Raw genomic sequence first — 15,744 nt, forward strand, 5'->3', positions numbered from 1 at the left:
GCATGTAGCTCTTAAAAGTGGAGCAGGATCAGCAGATGATCAGCTCAGCCACTACTGCTGATAGCAACCTAGGCCTAGGTGAATTCAGAAATTAATTTTTAACTTTAAATTTTATAAAGTATTCCTTTTTACAGATTTGACAAGGATAGGGATAATAAAATCTGCTACCCTGGGGATTTATCAACTTCACCCAGTCTTCTTTGAACCTCACGATATCTACTAATGCAGCGAGCAAGCACAGCCTGTGCAGCTCGAAGCTCTTCATGGGCAATATTCACAGCAAAATGATAATGTATCTCACCGCGGTTCACCGGCTCAGCACATGCACATGCAGCGCACTGGCCGATCTGGTCATGAACAGTCCTCCACATTGCCACAAAAACCCAAGTTCTTACACACTATGTACGTCCTAAAGCATGCGCAAACGGCAGTGCAACTCCACATGTCGCCAACTGGCAGTAGCGTTTTGTTCAGTTTCCTTCCTCATTGCCTCAGCACCATTCAGGCCTTGCTAGCGGCAGCCTGCTCCCAGGGCAGCTGCTCAGCAGTCCACGGACCACCCTCGTCCAGCCAACATGGGAGCACCTGTTTCAAAGTCTCCTCGGATCGCCAGTAAAGCATTCGTTTGCATGAAAGCCGTTATATCCGTTCGTATGGCGGCACCCTTCCGGGCAAGCATCAGCACCCGGGCTGAAGCTGCCACAGCAAAAAGTATCATCCTGCAGATGAGCATTTGCCTTGGATTTTGTGGGCCACGGTGCTACGGCTGTGCTCATCCAAAACACAGATTCATCAATTGCCAAATGTGCCGTTTCATTCTGAATATTCGTCAGATCAAGCACCGTGGCTGTGCCGCTCCGAGACTACTTCACCCGTTCCTGAAGATGCCATCAATTCTTCGTGGTTTGCATTCAAATTCGAAAGCTCAGATTAGCAGGCTGGCCTGCGCGGGAGGCGGCGACTGCGAAGGACCGGCCGATGCGCTGTGGCCCTGCATGCAGACGCTCCTGCATATCTCCCCGAGCTTTGACCCTTGCGGCGCTGACGTGTAGGGTGTGCTAACTACCTGAGTGACCCCCTGCCAGCACCACAAAATTGAACGTCAGGCCATTGAGATACCGTAATAGGGCCCCATTTGTCATTCCAAACAAGTCATGCATGAGGCTCACGATAGCAAGAGCAATGCATGTGCATGACTATGAATCCATACAGATGCCAGGAAGTCAGCTGCAGCCGCAGAGCAGCAGTTTCAGCCTGGGCGTATTGAGTTCTTGGCATGATGGCTCACTCCACCTTGTGCAATGGCCGAGAGTGGAACTGCATTGTGTCACTTGGGAAAATGGTGATTTGGGCAGTAGCAGGGTACGTTTGGGGGGAGGCACCGCACCGAGACGCAGTCGATGCGAGCAGTGCCATTGCTGAGGGGAGCGAATGCGCAGGAGGAAGCGGCGCGCGAAGCATCGGTCGTGCAGGTCCACCATTTTGTGTTAACGCAGGAGACCTGCGTTCAAATCCACTTGCAAACTTCACTTTTTTGCCCTTCGTTTTGTTTTAAAGACTCCAGGTCATTGCCCTTCCTATGTGACCACTTGCTCGGCACGCGAGCCCATCAAAGTTTGGCATGAAGGCCAAGAATAGGGCGGCACCGCTATCAAATGCGATTCAAATTGTAATGCCTTGTAGAGCCGCAGTGCAGGCACCAATCGGCGCAGGAAGGTTCAACGTCGGGTTTGTAAAAGTGAGCAAAAGAATCCGGATCTGAGGCTTGCCTGTGTGCACCAGTCGCAGTCCTTGCCGATCTGGGCGCCCTGGAATATGCCCACGATGCACGTGGCAATGATGGCGCTCAGGCACAGCGCACACACCGCCTGCACAGCGTACAAAGCATGACACTTCAGCGAACACATGACACCCTCTTCTCGCAGCACATGGCAGACGTCCATGACCTTCTCGTATGACTAAATCCTCCCGCAGCAAACGGCACACGCGCGTGCCAGTCTGCAATTTCATAAACAATCCGGCAGGCAGTGACTCAACTCATCCAGCCAAACAGGCCTTTACCAGGCAAGTGTCAGACTAAGACCAGTGTGAGACCTGGAGCCCTCACTTTCAATGGTGCACATGTGCAGCATGCCTTCAAATAGAATACACGAACTCATGCTGGACAGTGCACAACTGAGAGTGAGGGTGGCAGGGGTGAGTGTCACCTGGAAAGGCCTCCAGATCAGGGGCCGCTGCACTGCCTCCACTGATGGCAGCAGGCACATCACCAGAGCACCTGCCACCATGGAACCTGCATGGAACACACCAGCCCTTCAGCCCTGTATTCTTCTCCTCTTTTGCCACCGTGACACTTGCCACCAGCACAGGTCCGAGCCCTCTTATGACACATCACTCGTGGCCCACAAAATGTATGAGCACATGAAAATTTGGCAAGTAACAAACACTGAAACACGGTAAAAGGTCTATCTCTGCCGTGGTTGAGCATGCCCACCAGCCAGACAGCAGCCTGGGAGGCACTAGCCACATGCACATCATCAGCAGGTTCTGCCCACAGATGCTTTCGTAGCCCGCTATGTATAGGGTTGTAATCTGACATTTGCTTCAAGCGGACGCACCCACGATGAAGAAGAGGTCTGAGGAGAGTGGCAGGAGGCCGGTGATGGTGAATTGGGCTATGGCAACCGCAAGCATGATGAGCGTGCACGCGTGGTTCCTGTATGCCTTGCTGCCCACTATCTGGTCCGCCAGCGCGGCACCTGCCGGCACATGCAACAAAGGTGTCAAGCGACCAATCGTTTGAAAGATGGTAAATCGATGGGCATTCTTCCAAGCCTGCGGGCTCTCTGCACCGAAACTGTACTTAAACTGTTTGTTTCCGTGCCTTGAAAAAGTGTAGGGGAAGCGCACCGATGAGGCCGCAAACGGCGGCGGGCGCGCCGACGGAGGGAACATCAGTGGACAGGTTGACGCTGACTAATGCGCCAACGATGCCCGGCAGGATATAAAGCGCAGCCACGCTGACAGCCGAGAATCGCAGCGCACGTGACACGTGTACTCCGAATGCCCACAGCGTCATCACCGCCAAAACAAGCTCAATGATGCCTGCAAGCGAATATCACGTGCTTTTCAGGATGAGCATTGTTCTGTGAGTGGCTATCCAGGGGCAGTCCCCACTCTGGAACTGTATCACAGTCTACAGTAGCCTCGGCAGGATCTTTGCTGATATCTCATAAACACGCAGTCTGTATATCCTTTCATGTGTTCGCTCCATGCAAGTTTGGGCTAGGGGCCAACTTCAGTCCCATGCACCTTGCCGAGCAGCTGAAGAAAGGTGCGGAATAGGCCAGCACATCCCCTTCACTACATCTACCGGAGCATCAAACTTCCGGTCTCTAGAGCATCTAGAGACCGGATCACTTGGCATTGACTCACCGGAGCACAGGAAGATGGAGGTGATCAGGCGCCAGTACTGGCGCCGGTCGACGATGTCTGACGTGGACAGCGAGCCCAGCGCGCGAAGCGCGGCCTCGGAGGGGCCCACCAGGGGGTTTTGCGCCAGCGCCTCAATCTGCCAGTCGTTCTGCCACAGCGCTAGCACAAAGGTCGCCACCTGGCCGGCCGTCAGGCAGTACAGCAGCGCTGCCAGCAGCGAGCACCGCCGCCGCCGTTGCCGCCTGCGCACCATTTTCAAACTCGAGCTTGAAATCTTTGCCAAGTCTACAAGTCTGCAGTATTGATTAGTGAATCTTCTAATCCGACATTGCTGCTGCTGGATCTTATCAAAAGAAGCTGTGCCTTGCACAGGGTTCCTGAGATGGCTGTAGGTCAGAGTGAAATAGGCTCATGCAGCACAAGATTTCCGCTGTCATCAAGTGAGACACAGTACTTTTGCAAATTGCAGCACTGCCACATCATGGGCAATTGTGGCATATGCCGCAAGAGTGCGCTGCCGACAGCAAGCACATTCAACGCCTGCTGTCCAGGGAATCATACAACCTAGCATACGAGGCTCCAGGGGATACTGTATCTAACAGATACTGTACGGTCCCCACCGGAGGCTCCTGGAGGGAGTGAAAATATTGGGCATGGGCAGGGGATGTGCGCACCTGTCTGCACGTACGGCGGCGTTCCTGCCGTGCTCCGTCAGCATCTCCTCCTCCTGCAGTCGGATGGCCAGCGCCAGGTCAGCGTCTGAGCCGCCGCCGCGCCGCGGACGCGCAAAATCCTCCTCCTCCGGTATCGGCTTCACCTTGCCGCCGGCGCCCTGCCGCAAATACACAAAGTTTGAGCATGAATTTGAACTTGTAATCCACACAATGCACCGAAGCAGAGCTGTGCGAAGGACCAGCCGGCGCCCTGCCGCTCCACACCGAGTTCTGATTCACATTCTATTTAAAACGTCACACAATGTACTGAGGCAGAGTTAAGTCAAGATTCAGCCGGGCCCCTGCCGCAGGAAAGGTGCATGCATGGCACAGGAATGTTGGGAAGGACAATGGCAGGAAGCGCTTTGAGTGCCCTGGCCATATCAGCAAGTGTGGGCAATGAGAGCTGCGACGCTCTGTATCAATCAACAAGTAGGAGAGTGTGAAGGGGAGGGAACGCACCAGCAGCCAGGTGGCGTGCTTCTCGGCCCAGACCTCGATGGACTTGCGCAGGGCCACATTAGGCGTCAGGGCGACAGGTGCCGCCAGCACTGTGCCGGTGGCCGGGCATGTGCTGCTGCCGCCCGCCAGCCAGCGCTCTATGTAGCGCCGCTCGTACCTGCGCACATGCCGGCACATGTCAGCAGGGCCCTGCATGCCCGGCCCACTCCTTCCAAGAGGAAATAACGATCCTTGGTATCGATCAATGCCTACTCCTGCGTACTCACTCATACTCATCCTGGACCGAAAGGCACCAGCTTGACCTAACAAAAGACTCTCTGTGCATGCTCCTGTAAAGAAACCTTTCTTGAAGTAAGGTGCCTGGCAGGGTACCACAGAATTCACCAAACGATTGAGTGACCTGTCCACAACAGAGACATGCATGCCTCGATGCAGTGAGTTTGCCCTGACAACAACAAAGGGGCTCTGTGCACTTGTGTAGATGGGGACAGATTATTTTGCCGATATGGTCCAGAAAGATGTGCTTACGTCTGGCCAGTGGAGAGCATGACGGGGTCCCTGAACATCTTGAAGGAGATGGGGCAGAAGAAGGCCTCAGGGGCGCCTGCCTCCAGCGCTGCTGTGTCCAGGTCTCCCTTGCTGAAGCTGACCACCCCTGCGAGACATGTACATGTGTCAAGAGGCTTCTTCCAAAAATGTTGTACAATTGAGGCATAACAACAAATACCATGGTGCCAATTGCGTGATGCATTGGCGCTGCAGCATTAGAAGAAGGATGCGCTGACATGGACAAAGCAGGGTCCAGGGGAACAGGAGGCACAGAGGCAAAGTTGTTCAAGAGGTTTATTGACGGTTTTGCATGTGCCAAGGAACAACTCATATAGACTGCGCCTGCATTGCATAAAAAAAGCAAAAGCTTGGCCAGGTGTGCATGAGTTTGAAGCTCACTTGCAGCAGCAATGAGGTCGGAGGTGCCCTCATTGCCGTGGCCACAGATGGCACTGAGCCACCTCTTGGCCAGCTGCTCATCCCCATGCGCCTTCCTTAAAAGATCTTTGTACAGGCCTTCATCGCCTGCGCAGATTCAAAAGATCCTATCATTCTCCCATTAATGTGAAACGCTGCACAACTCAATCAAGCCACCGTGCTGAATACTACTCCTTTCACAAGCTCCTCAAGGCTTGTGAGCTCTGCCACTCACATGCTGAATATCTTTCAAGTAGCTGTAGCCTTTTCTCTTGCATAGACCAGGCAGGCAAGGAGCCATCATTAATGGTTCAGAAGTGCAGCTTTCCTTGCAGTGCGCCTGTCTCTGCACCCTGCAAGGAGAGTGCACCCTGCTCACCTTGATCATGTCCAGGGCGCACTGCTGCGAGCCTGAAGTCCTGGGATGGCGAATGATGACCGCTTGACTGGCCGCTGGTCGAGGCCTCTCCCGAGCTCCTGCCACCTGCTGGGATCACGCAGTGATCAGCAACGATTCCTCAATCCTACCCTAGATGACACACTTCTGGTCAAAAACGTGACAGTCACAGGCTGCTTCTCTCCAAGCAGCTTCTGTTTGGAACAAGCAAAGGTATTACATCGGGATCCCAATAGCTTTGAGCTAGGTTGACAGAAGGGGACTGCCTAGGCCAAAGGACGACGCAGGGGAAGCAACCACTGCTGCATGTGACTGGTCCAATCTGGCTGCAGCACCGTGCGACCCTGAAATCCCTCAAAATGCAAAATTCAAAGCGCCCCGTTCCAAAAACATACCTATATCTCTCCAGCCTCTTAGTCAACGATGCATGCCCGATGTTACCTTTTGTCACGGCAGGCGACAAACCAATGCCAGACCAGCAAAATGAAGTCTTTATATGCCACAAAGTACCACACTTATTTCATATTCTTCATTCTTGCATACAAGAATATATATCAACCCGCCAACTTTGAACGACCTATCTTCCTTTAGCTCCTTCCTTTCTTGAAGAAGCACTCTATTGGCCAGACTGGACCCATCTGGCTGTTAAAGCCAGCAGAAACTGAAATTGTACGATAGATTCGATCATTACGGACGCACCGTCTGAACTGCCCCTGATGCATCCAGTCTCCTCGTCCTGCGGGATAGAATAAGCCGGGGCTGAGGGCGCGTCAGGGTCGCCCTTCATCCTCTCCCCGCAGATCCCACAAACAACTAGTCGAGCTCCCGTCAAGGCCGATCGTGCTGCTTTCATACAATTCAAGTTTCAGCGGGGACCGTTTCCAAGTTTTAGATTACCTTTGGGGCCTGCCTGCCACCTGCCGGCGTCAGCTTCTACTGTGGCTTCTGCATGCCATTGAAGATTCTTACGCGCCACTGGGCAGAGATGGTTTTCATGCTTGCCAGACACTTCGTGCACACTTGCACTGTCGATGCACCGCAGCGCAGACGCTAAGCAAGGTAACAATCAGAATCATGGCAATGATCAATGTATCATGCTCATGAGGCTCATGAAATGAGCGCTCAGCGTCTGCACTTTGCAGTGGGTTTCTCCTGAATGGACACGCATGGGGTGCCTAGCATGCATGTGCATGATCCCGAATGAAACCTTGTTTACACTATCATATCAACAATCATAGCTTGGGCATTAATCATCACCAAAGGCTCCTTCCCCAGCTTCACATGTCTGGGTCGGCCTTCGGCTCATGTACATGTGTTCTGGCATGCGCAAAACCAGCATGCAAGCACTCAGCCGCCATTCACATACTTCAGCCAAACATCAGGAAATTTTAACGGCAATAAAGCGCTGCTCAAAACCATCTACACCCATGCCGGCGGCATGATGCCGTAGACAAGCGCACTCCGTTCAACTAGCAAATGTGACTTGAGACTCTGCCCAAATCTGAAATCAAGGGAGTGCGCTCCCAAGCTGTGCAAAATGCTTGCTGGCAGATTATTGAAGCCCCTACCCATCCTTGAAGCTACAAACTAAGCTTAGTGAAAAGTCCTTCCTGCACTTCATAATGTGAGCGATGACACATGCACATTGTGAATTGCACATCCGCATCACTATCAAGTAAGCACTACAGTACAGTGCTTCTTGCGACCCACCCCCTTGATACTCTCCATTAATGGATTTAGTACTGTACATTGAGGCTAGGAGATGAGGTGGCACGAGTACTGGCCTCATCAGGGATGACTCATGGTCTCCTGCCTTCTTATGACCCTCGTCCAAAGCATGCCCGGTCAGGCGCCAAAGATAAAAAGAGTCTTTTCAAATTTTCTTGCGAAAGTACTGCACCAAGTCTCTGGGCATGGCTGGCAAAGGGCCTTAAGAAAGCCCAGAAGGCAGGGAAAGGGACCTTGGAATAAAGTCGACAGATCATTGATTGGAAAAGATGATCTGTGGGCCCCTGAAATAAAGGAAAATCAACATGGGGGAAATGGAACTGCCTATCCAGTGTTGCCACCAACGCGCAGTGCGCAGTATCCCGGCGATAGATTGACCCAGTTTTGCTGCGGCAGCACACAAACACGAACTGTCAGCATGCCTCATTCTGGGGATTTTGCGACAGAGTCTGGCGCTCCTTTGGTTCATGTATTTGGCATGGTCAGCATGCTGTAAGGTCATTGTCATGGTAGCGTAAAATCTAAGAGCATTGTAGCTTATTCCCTGCTGAAATGCGCAACTCTGTCAAAAAGCAGATGTGCGCAGTATATGACTTGATAAAGATGCCTGCCCCTCAGCAGGCTTCAATCTGAATAGTGACACTGCAAAGACAGCATGTATCCGCAGAGTCCATGACCGCAGGAGCTGGACCTACTCATCAACGACTTGTTATAAGTAATGATCTGTCAGGGGTGAGTCACCTGGATGAGGTAGTAGCGGTCGGTGCAACCGGCCTTCTTGGCAGCTGCCGGGCAGTTCCACCTGACATTGGCCAAGCCGCCGCCTGCTGAGAATGTGTTCTGGCTGAAAGTCCACGCGCACAGATCCGCGTTCTCATAGCCGTCTGTGTTGTACCTGCGGCATTATATTCCAGGGGCTCAATCCTCAAGTCTGACCCTCTTACATGGATTTTATAGCTAGGCTGACTGCTTGAATGGAGTGAGTGTGACGTATTATTGGGGCACTGTACATAAAATCGAGAAGCAAAATCTTTATTAATCCTTTTATTTGTTGATTTTACTGTGTTCAGTTTTTTAACCTAGGGATGCTCAAATCCAGTCTTAGCTTGGTCTATGCATGAGCCTCAAAGTGGCATTTGGGCCGTACACGCCTTGAATTGCAACCCCTTTGTTCAACAACCGGGGGACTTTACGTTTGACTTTTCAATTCCGAGCCGTGCGGAATAATCTAAGACACAGCTAAGAATTATCATTGCACGCTTATCCTGCCAGAGGCAAGGTGCGTCTGCAGACAGGCTGCATGTAAAGACTGCCAAATATTCCACCTCTTGATGGGCTCGTCAGATCCAGGCAAGACCCAATCAACCGTGGGCACGGTGCTCGGTATTTTTATACCGCCTCCCGCCAGCCGGGGCCCGAAACAAGCAATTGCAGAAATGAGGGGTCAACTCACCAGGCGTTGATGAGAGGGTCACTGCTGACCTCCATGGCCTCATGTGCCACAATGGAAGCCATGCCATCAGCCTCTGCATTGTAATTGGGAGTTGCCAGCACGTTGTTCGCGCCCTGCGCTGTGCATGCATTCAGGCAAGGCAGCGGGCTGCCCACAAACCCAAACCTGCGGGCAGCAGCAGAACACCGGTTTCAGGATCCCTGCCTTGCTTTACCTGTAAAGAAGCGTCCCACTTGATCCTAGGGCCACTTAACTTCATCATATCTCATCCTAAGGTCCTCTGAGCTTTAGAGCAGAGGGATGGGATTCAATCCATGAACCCGGACTGGCACAGGGCCGTAATAAATTAATAAACAGATCTATCTGAGTCAATGATGTCCAAGGGCTGCATATGTCAGGCTCCTGAGGCTCCAAAATTGTGCAAGATATCTCCACAGATAGCAGCTTAGCATGCATGAATAACGCTGTTTCAGATATTCCCTAAAGAGCACATTGGTCAAGCAGAGTGTGTACCAGGCTGTTCAAAATCTCGTGGAACGTGGTTATAAGAGGATTGGAATGCTCACAGTGTCTGCCGGTTCCTGCTGTCGAAGCCATAGGTGTGCCATCCGCAGTAGTTGGTGCACATGCCTGAACATGCAAGCCACATAGTCAGAACAGAAGAAGTGTCAGATTATATGCCTTGCCTCCTTGTATGTATTATATATATTACACGCTTCTCCTGCCGAAGGCAAGGTGCGTCTGCAGACAAGCTGCATGTAAAGGCTGCCAAATTCCTACCCCTCGCCAGATCCAAGCAAGACCCAATCAACCGGGGGCACGGTGCTCAATATTTGTACCGCCCCCGCCAGCCGGGGCCTTCTTGTATGGTGACAACTATATATGCTGGCCATGGCTCGCACGTTCCTGTCCCCTTATCAGATCAGCAACAGGAGGAAAAACTGCCGGGGAGCGTACAAGCGTTAATCTGAAACAATAGGTTATCAGACTAGACGTAAAATTTGTCCACGAGGACCTGCTGCAGCGGCAAGCCCTGACCCATAAGGCGTATGGGTCAGGGCTTGCCGAAGTGCTTGCTACAAATATATGCTGCCATACCGCCAATGACGAGGCAGGCCTGCACTGTGCACCCCAGTCTTGACAGCATGGCACTCATCTGGATGCCAGGATCCAAATTGCTTGAATTCGGGTATTTACCCTTTGAATTTGAATCTGTTCTTTTCCTGTTGAGGTGAAAAGGGAACACCGCTCACCGCTGGTGGCCTTGACATTCGAGGCGCCCAGGAGGAGGTAGACTGCGTTGGTCAGGTAGGGAACGATGCCTCGCTGAATCACACAATCCACCACTGTGAAGATCTGGTCGTTGGACAGATTGTTTCCCTGCACGCAGGAGCAGAAAAGGATTTATATTTCAGCAGCGCACACAGAAGCGAAACTCACTTGGCAGCTGTAAGAGGCTCTGGCTGAGGGTCAGGAAGCATGCATTGACACAGGAGCGTGAGTGCTTTCCAGAGTCTGCAAGAGTGTCAGGCTGTGTGCTTCAGGACCCCGGCATGCATGCACTTGCAGATGCGTGTACAGTCATTCTGAAGCATTTGGCCCCAAGGCTGAGAAGTTCAGTGAACCCCTGAGGTGCTGAAGAGACAGTAAGCAGTCATCGAAGCATTGAAACCACAGGAAAGCCCAATGAACATCCTCCAATACTTAGAAAATACTTCGTGGCAGACTCTAGCAAAATCTTGCTACGGAACTAAACGCAGTGCATTCTGCAAATGGAGAATGTGAGTACTGAGCATTACTAATTCCTAAAAGCAGTCAGTGACAAGAGCAAGTGTGGTGAAGCTGCAGGCGCTCACCACAAAGCAGGGGCCGTTCTTGACGACTGCTCTGCCGCCGTATTTGACAATGTTGGGGATTGCACCGTTTTTGTCAGAGTATGTAGTCGCTGTCCCGTACCTGCCAGCACAGGCGGCAGTACACCTCAGACTTGTCCTTCACATTGAAACAATGGACAGAAATGAAAAACAGACGCCATGATGAGGCCTGAGGGCGTGACGGGCATTAAGGGCTTGACGGTGAATTTTGTCAAGGCAGAATTGCCTGTGCTTCAAAGTGGCAGTCCATACTCAGTGTTGTCTGCAGGGAGTTTACTGCAAATCTTCATGCACCGCCTTACTAACATTGCATGCATCTGTGGCAACATGTGCCTTTGATCTAGAGCAAACAGCACCCCTGAACCCCTGGAATTTCACTATATCTGCCAGCATGTGTTCAATTTATAAGGCCCTCGTCTGCATTATTTGTGGCAAAAGACAGCAGTAAAAGACGGGCCCCAGGGCTTTGTGACTGCCATTCAACCAGCAGTGCAGGACCTGAAGCCAGAGAATTAGTCTGGAAAGTTTCTTGGAGCTTACCATGGTTTCCCGCCCATGCTCTGTGCCATGTCAGTCAGAACCTTCACGGTGGTTGGTCGGTTCGCTGTCCCGTTGTTGTTCAGATTACCCCAGGCGCCGTACCAAATGTAGTATATCTGCGTGTATGCATTACCAACCCTCTTAATTCCCCTGGCTGCCATTGGTCAAACCACCCCCGGGAAGCAAAACCCTTCATGCATGCCGCTCAGCCGAGGCATGCATTACCTTTGCATGTCATTGAACACGAAGACTTTGCATGAAAAAAACTCAGGGAAAAATGCTTACAGCTATATCAGGGTGATTCAGTCATGGTGCATCTGTCCTTTCTGCCAGGTAATCAGAACAAAGCTTGACAGTGCAGGAGTGTCGAAGAAAGAGAAACTTACAATGAGGCCGTTTTTGTTGTTGACCACCGGCCCTCCATACCAGTTGATGCCAAAGCCTGTCTTGACCGGAGCTTGCCCCTGCAAGACATGCATGCACACAGCATTAGCGCCATGTCAGCATTATTAAAATACAGTTTTAGTAGTTAAATACAAGTAAAACATTTTAGAGACCTGTTGGGAGCCACCTGAGGCTCATTGGTCTTGGCTGCAGTCTGTCACTGCCCATCTTCATGTCACAAACTTCTCATGTTTCTGCATCAATGCCCACTGCAGTAATCTACAATGCTAACAACGCAAGTCAGGATCTGAGCCACAGCGACCGAACTGCTTTTCTGTTACCCTGCATGCCCAGGAATTTGGACAGCCTCTAGAGATCACCTCTACCGTGCATGCACAAGACATGCACATACATAGAACCTGCACATAACTGAGACATGCATGTGTCTGAACGGATGCCCTTGGCGCAAGGTCAGGCGCTCCAGGTGCCCATGCAGCGGTCACGGTGCAAAGCTCAAAGTTCTAATCCCAAGAATTGCAGTTGGAAGCTGCCTCTTACCGTTCCACTGGCGGGGGGTGTGACTGTGCTCGTGCCATCGGCGTTTTGAGGTACGCTAATACTGCTTTGGCTATCGCCTCCGTTTGTGGTGGTAGGTATGAGGATGTATGGAGCCTGCAACACAAAGCCAATATTCTTGAAACGCTTTTGTTAAAATATAAGTTTTGACACTTGATCAATCCTAAATCCTGGATCCACCATTGCATTCCCCGGAAAATGATTATATTTGTAAAGGTTCCTTTGATTGAAAAATTGGACTTGATGCATGCGCACTCCGCGGGCTGGCCGGGATTGAAAACTGGACAGATTACATGCACAGTAGAACAGCTGTAGGGGCCACATAGATACATTATGCAACCTGCTCTTTCTTGCCTACAGTGTCTGCAGATAGACTCTACAGCTTCACAACTTGAGACAATCAAGTTTTGACCAGGCAGCAATTACTAATGTCCGCTCACCTCGCCCATTTTGTAGTCATCCAGGGCTCGCAGCCAGAAGGTGACGTTCGAGACATATCCCCCAGGGTTGAGGTAGTGGAAGGGGAATACGGACCCAGGGTTCCCGTAGTAGCTCTGCAGCGCCTTGAGCCGTACATCCCAGCTGCATTTCAAACACAAATTTGCATTCAGCGTTTGTAACCAGCTTTGCAATGAAGCAGCAGTGCTCAATACTATTTGAAATAGCATGTGGCCCATTCAGCGAAGCCTCAGCCTTTGCTTCACTTTCTCTGCAACCTTCTCCGAAGTCCAGCTCCAAAAATGTCAGAGGGGGATGAGTCTGGGGTGCAAGGGCCCTGCAAAGTACTCAACCGCCGTCTAACTTGCTTTGCACCGTTCCGCGGAAATGCCCAGTAGGTCAAAGGGGGCTAATCAGGGGTCAAGGGGAATGTTGCAGTCCCTGCAAGTCAACTGCGTCACTGCGTTTTGGGAATTGCCAGTAGGTTAAAATGCCCAACAGATAAAAGGGGATTTACCAGGGGTCGAAGGGCATGTACTCCTTTCCAGCAGCGTACTCAAGCCCGGCCACAATTTCGCCCTTGGTCAGAAATCCGCTGCAGTTGGAAGAAGTCATCATGCCAGGTGGCGGCGGCGGCGGCAGGTTGGGAGTAACCTTGGGAGTTACTGCCAACTCTCCGGCGGCGAGCGCCTGCACATATCCAACATACACATTTTGAATTTGAATTCAAGTCCAAATATCAGCAATAAAATCCGCACCCACCCGACGTCAAAGAGCTGAGGATCCATGGGAAGAGTGTCTTTTGCTAGGGACTGGACAAGCAGGTGTGCTTGCAAAGAGGCTCTGAGCGCATGTTCGCATAAATCTTCTTCTTGGAGCTCTTGCTGCAATCCAATACTGTAATTTGCGGTGCAGTTCATTTGCAATATGACCAAGCATAGAGAGCTGTGCATTGTGTCGTGTTCTGCTGCTATAGAATGAGTAGTGGGTGTATTTACCTGGGTGTCTTGGACGTAGGCCATGGCTGAGGTGTCTGCCAGCTCAGCGCCGGGGTACGCGCTGGGGTCAATCGTGGATGAGTCACCCATCGCCGGCTTCTCACCTGTAGCACAAGGCCATGTGTCAATCTTCCATTGCGTGCTGCATGCAAGCAGTATTTACCGGCCCTCTCAATGTGTGATGACATTCTGGGAACAACTGCAGTCCAGGCAATCTGAAGAAGCTGGCTTTCCCAGCACTAAATTACCCAATGCACTCAGCAAAGCGAATGGAAAAGGCCTTGAATGCATTTAAGCACAAATCAACAATCTACTCAATTCTAACTTTACTCAATAAAGCAAGGGGCAGAGTTGTTTTCTTGGTGGCTTTTGAGGCTCTGGAGAGCAGGTTCCGCAGAGGGATAGGATGTGTGAAGGAGAAAAAGCTTGTGTGCTAACCTGCGTAGGACTTGGCTCGGATGGCTTCGTTGCTGATTTTGCTGGCGATGAAGACGTTGCCATAGGCGGCCTGCTGGCTGGCAGCGCCAGAGCTAGGCAGGGTCCAGACCCCCTCCAGGGACTGGGGGGCCCCGGTGGAGGCCACAGCTGTGGGCACCGCTGTGGTGGCCTGCCCCGCCGCTGCCTGCCAGGTCACACGGCACGCTCAGCACATAAAGAGAGGGCAGTGCATCTAGGAGGAATTTCATCACTTCAATCTGATGCACCTTTTTCATGTAACACTGCATTCAGAAAACAGCAACGTACATGCCTGAATTTGCTAGGATCTAAGCTTGACAGTTGACAGCAGAACAGTTGACTTGTTTGCAGGTCCTTGACATGATGTTTCTGTTGCAGGAATACCGGCTTTCTGCCAAGCTGGGCATGTGCATTCAGAGGTGCATTCTGCTCATGCATATTGCAAGTTGCATAGGCCAACTCAAGTTCGTCTTTGAGCTGCAAGATCCAGGACAGAAGGCTAGGACAGGCAACTGCAACTTTTGCATTGCGGAGGTTCTCTTACCGGCGTGGCGCTCTCAACCTGAGGGGCCGCCTGGCTGGCTGTGGGGGCATCAGGGATCCACCAGCTGCCTCCAGCTACCGTCTGGAAGCCACTCTCTGTTATTCCCTCATCAGCCTTCAGAGAACGCTGCGCCCCCCTTGGGTGAATTGGGAGATACGAAATCCTCTGCCCTAGCCTGCTGCCATGGCTCGGCTGCTCCTGCAGTGACAGCAGCACTCGTCAGGGAAGCTCGTCAGTCATTCTTTGCACCAGTAACCTGTCTAACCAGCACTGTGATATGCATGAGTGCAGGACTGACACAAGCACTTGCCATGGAAATTGAGCTCTGCTGTGGCAGATTGCAAATAGGTGAACTGATGTTCGCAGGCAAGTGCTTTGTGAGATGGGTCTGTGCGCGCACCTCTAAACACAAGCAGCTCTGCACTGCACACAACAGCAGCAGAAGGCTGACTTGGTTTCTAAGTCCTGAGAGCTGACGACCCCCCATTGCTCGCCTCAGTTTTGGAGGTCCTATTCTGTGACAGGCAGCTCAAGATGCACCTGCTGAAGCAGTCACCCTCGCGTAAGTGCTACAGAAAGTATGCAAATGATACATCCACACATACGGCAAGACAATCAAACCGTTCAAGGAAGCTTCGCTTCTCGAAAATATCAGACATCCGGTACGCTTCATCTGCAGATCACCTTTGGTGGAAGAGTCCTTGGAGTTTAGGCAAGCTTGGTGCCACCTGCTATGCTGGAAAAATGAGATTTCCCGATCCCCATACACCTTACTTCTCA

General features: G+C 51.7%; 3 protein-coding genes across 3 annotated transcripts; all 3 read right to left on the bottom strand.

Moving 5' to 3' along the window:
• Window positions 1-113: 113 nt before the first annotated feature.
• On the bottom strand, window positions 114-850 carry COCSUDRAFT_32717 (hypothetical protein). Its single transcript, XM_005648912.1, has one exon. The coding sequence runs from the start codon at window positions 731-733 to the stop codon at window positions 542-544; it is 192 nt and encodes a 63-aa protein (XP_005648969.1). The 5' UTR covers window positions 734-850; the 3' UTR covers window positions 114-541.
• A 75-nt stretch (window positions 851-925) lies between these two features.
• On the bottom strand, window positions 926-6,813 carry COCSUDRAFT_65351 (U-box-domain-containing protein; the record flags this gene model as incomplete). Its single annotated transcript, XM_005648913.1, has 13 exons — window positions 6,673-6,813; window positions 5,956-6,060; window positions 5,559-5,684; window positions 5,139-5,265; window positions 4,611-4,767; window positions 4,110-4,267; window positions 3,436-3,677; window positions 2,911-3,105; window positions 2,619-2,759; window positions 2,208-2,293; window positions 1,824-1,868; window positions 1,388-1,501; window positions 926-1,078 (listed from the first exon to the last, which is right to left on the bottom strand). Exons 1-13 carry the CDS (start codon window positions 6,758-6,760, stop codon window positions 926-928), a joined length of 1,737 nt encoding a protein of 578 aa, XP_005648970.1. The 5' UTR covers window positions 6,761-6,813.
• A 358-nt stretch (window positions 6,814-7,171) lies between these two features.
• On the bottom strand, window positions 7,172-15,451 carry COCSUDRAFT_65352 (hypothetical protein; the record flags this gene model as incomplete). Its single annotated transcript, XM_005648914.1, has 15 exons — window positions 7,172-8,088; window positions 8,443-8,596; window positions 9,155-9,319; window positions 9,721-9,784; window positions 10,408-10,534; window positions 11,011-11,110; window positions 11,569-11,684; window positions 11,955-12,032; window positions 12,511-12,624; window positions 12,969-13,110; window positions 13,484-13,656; window positions 13,965-14,068; window positions 14,403-14,586; window positions 14,965-15,162; window positions 15,416-15,451. 15 exons carry the CDS (start codon window positions 15,449-15,451, stop codon window positions 8,026-8,028), a joined length of 1,818 nt encoding a protein of 605 aa, XP_005648971.1. The 3' UTR covers window positions 7,172-8,025.
• Between the last annotated feature and the right edge of the window lie 293 nt (window positions 15,452-15,744).

This window comes from Coccomyxa subellipsoidea (genome assembly GCF_000258705.1).
Source record: "Coccomyxa subellipsoidea C-169, whole genome shotgun sequence".
NCBI lineage: Eukaryota > Viridiplantae > Chlorophyta > Trebouxiophyceae > Coccomyxaceae > Coccomyxa > Coccomyxa subellipsoidea.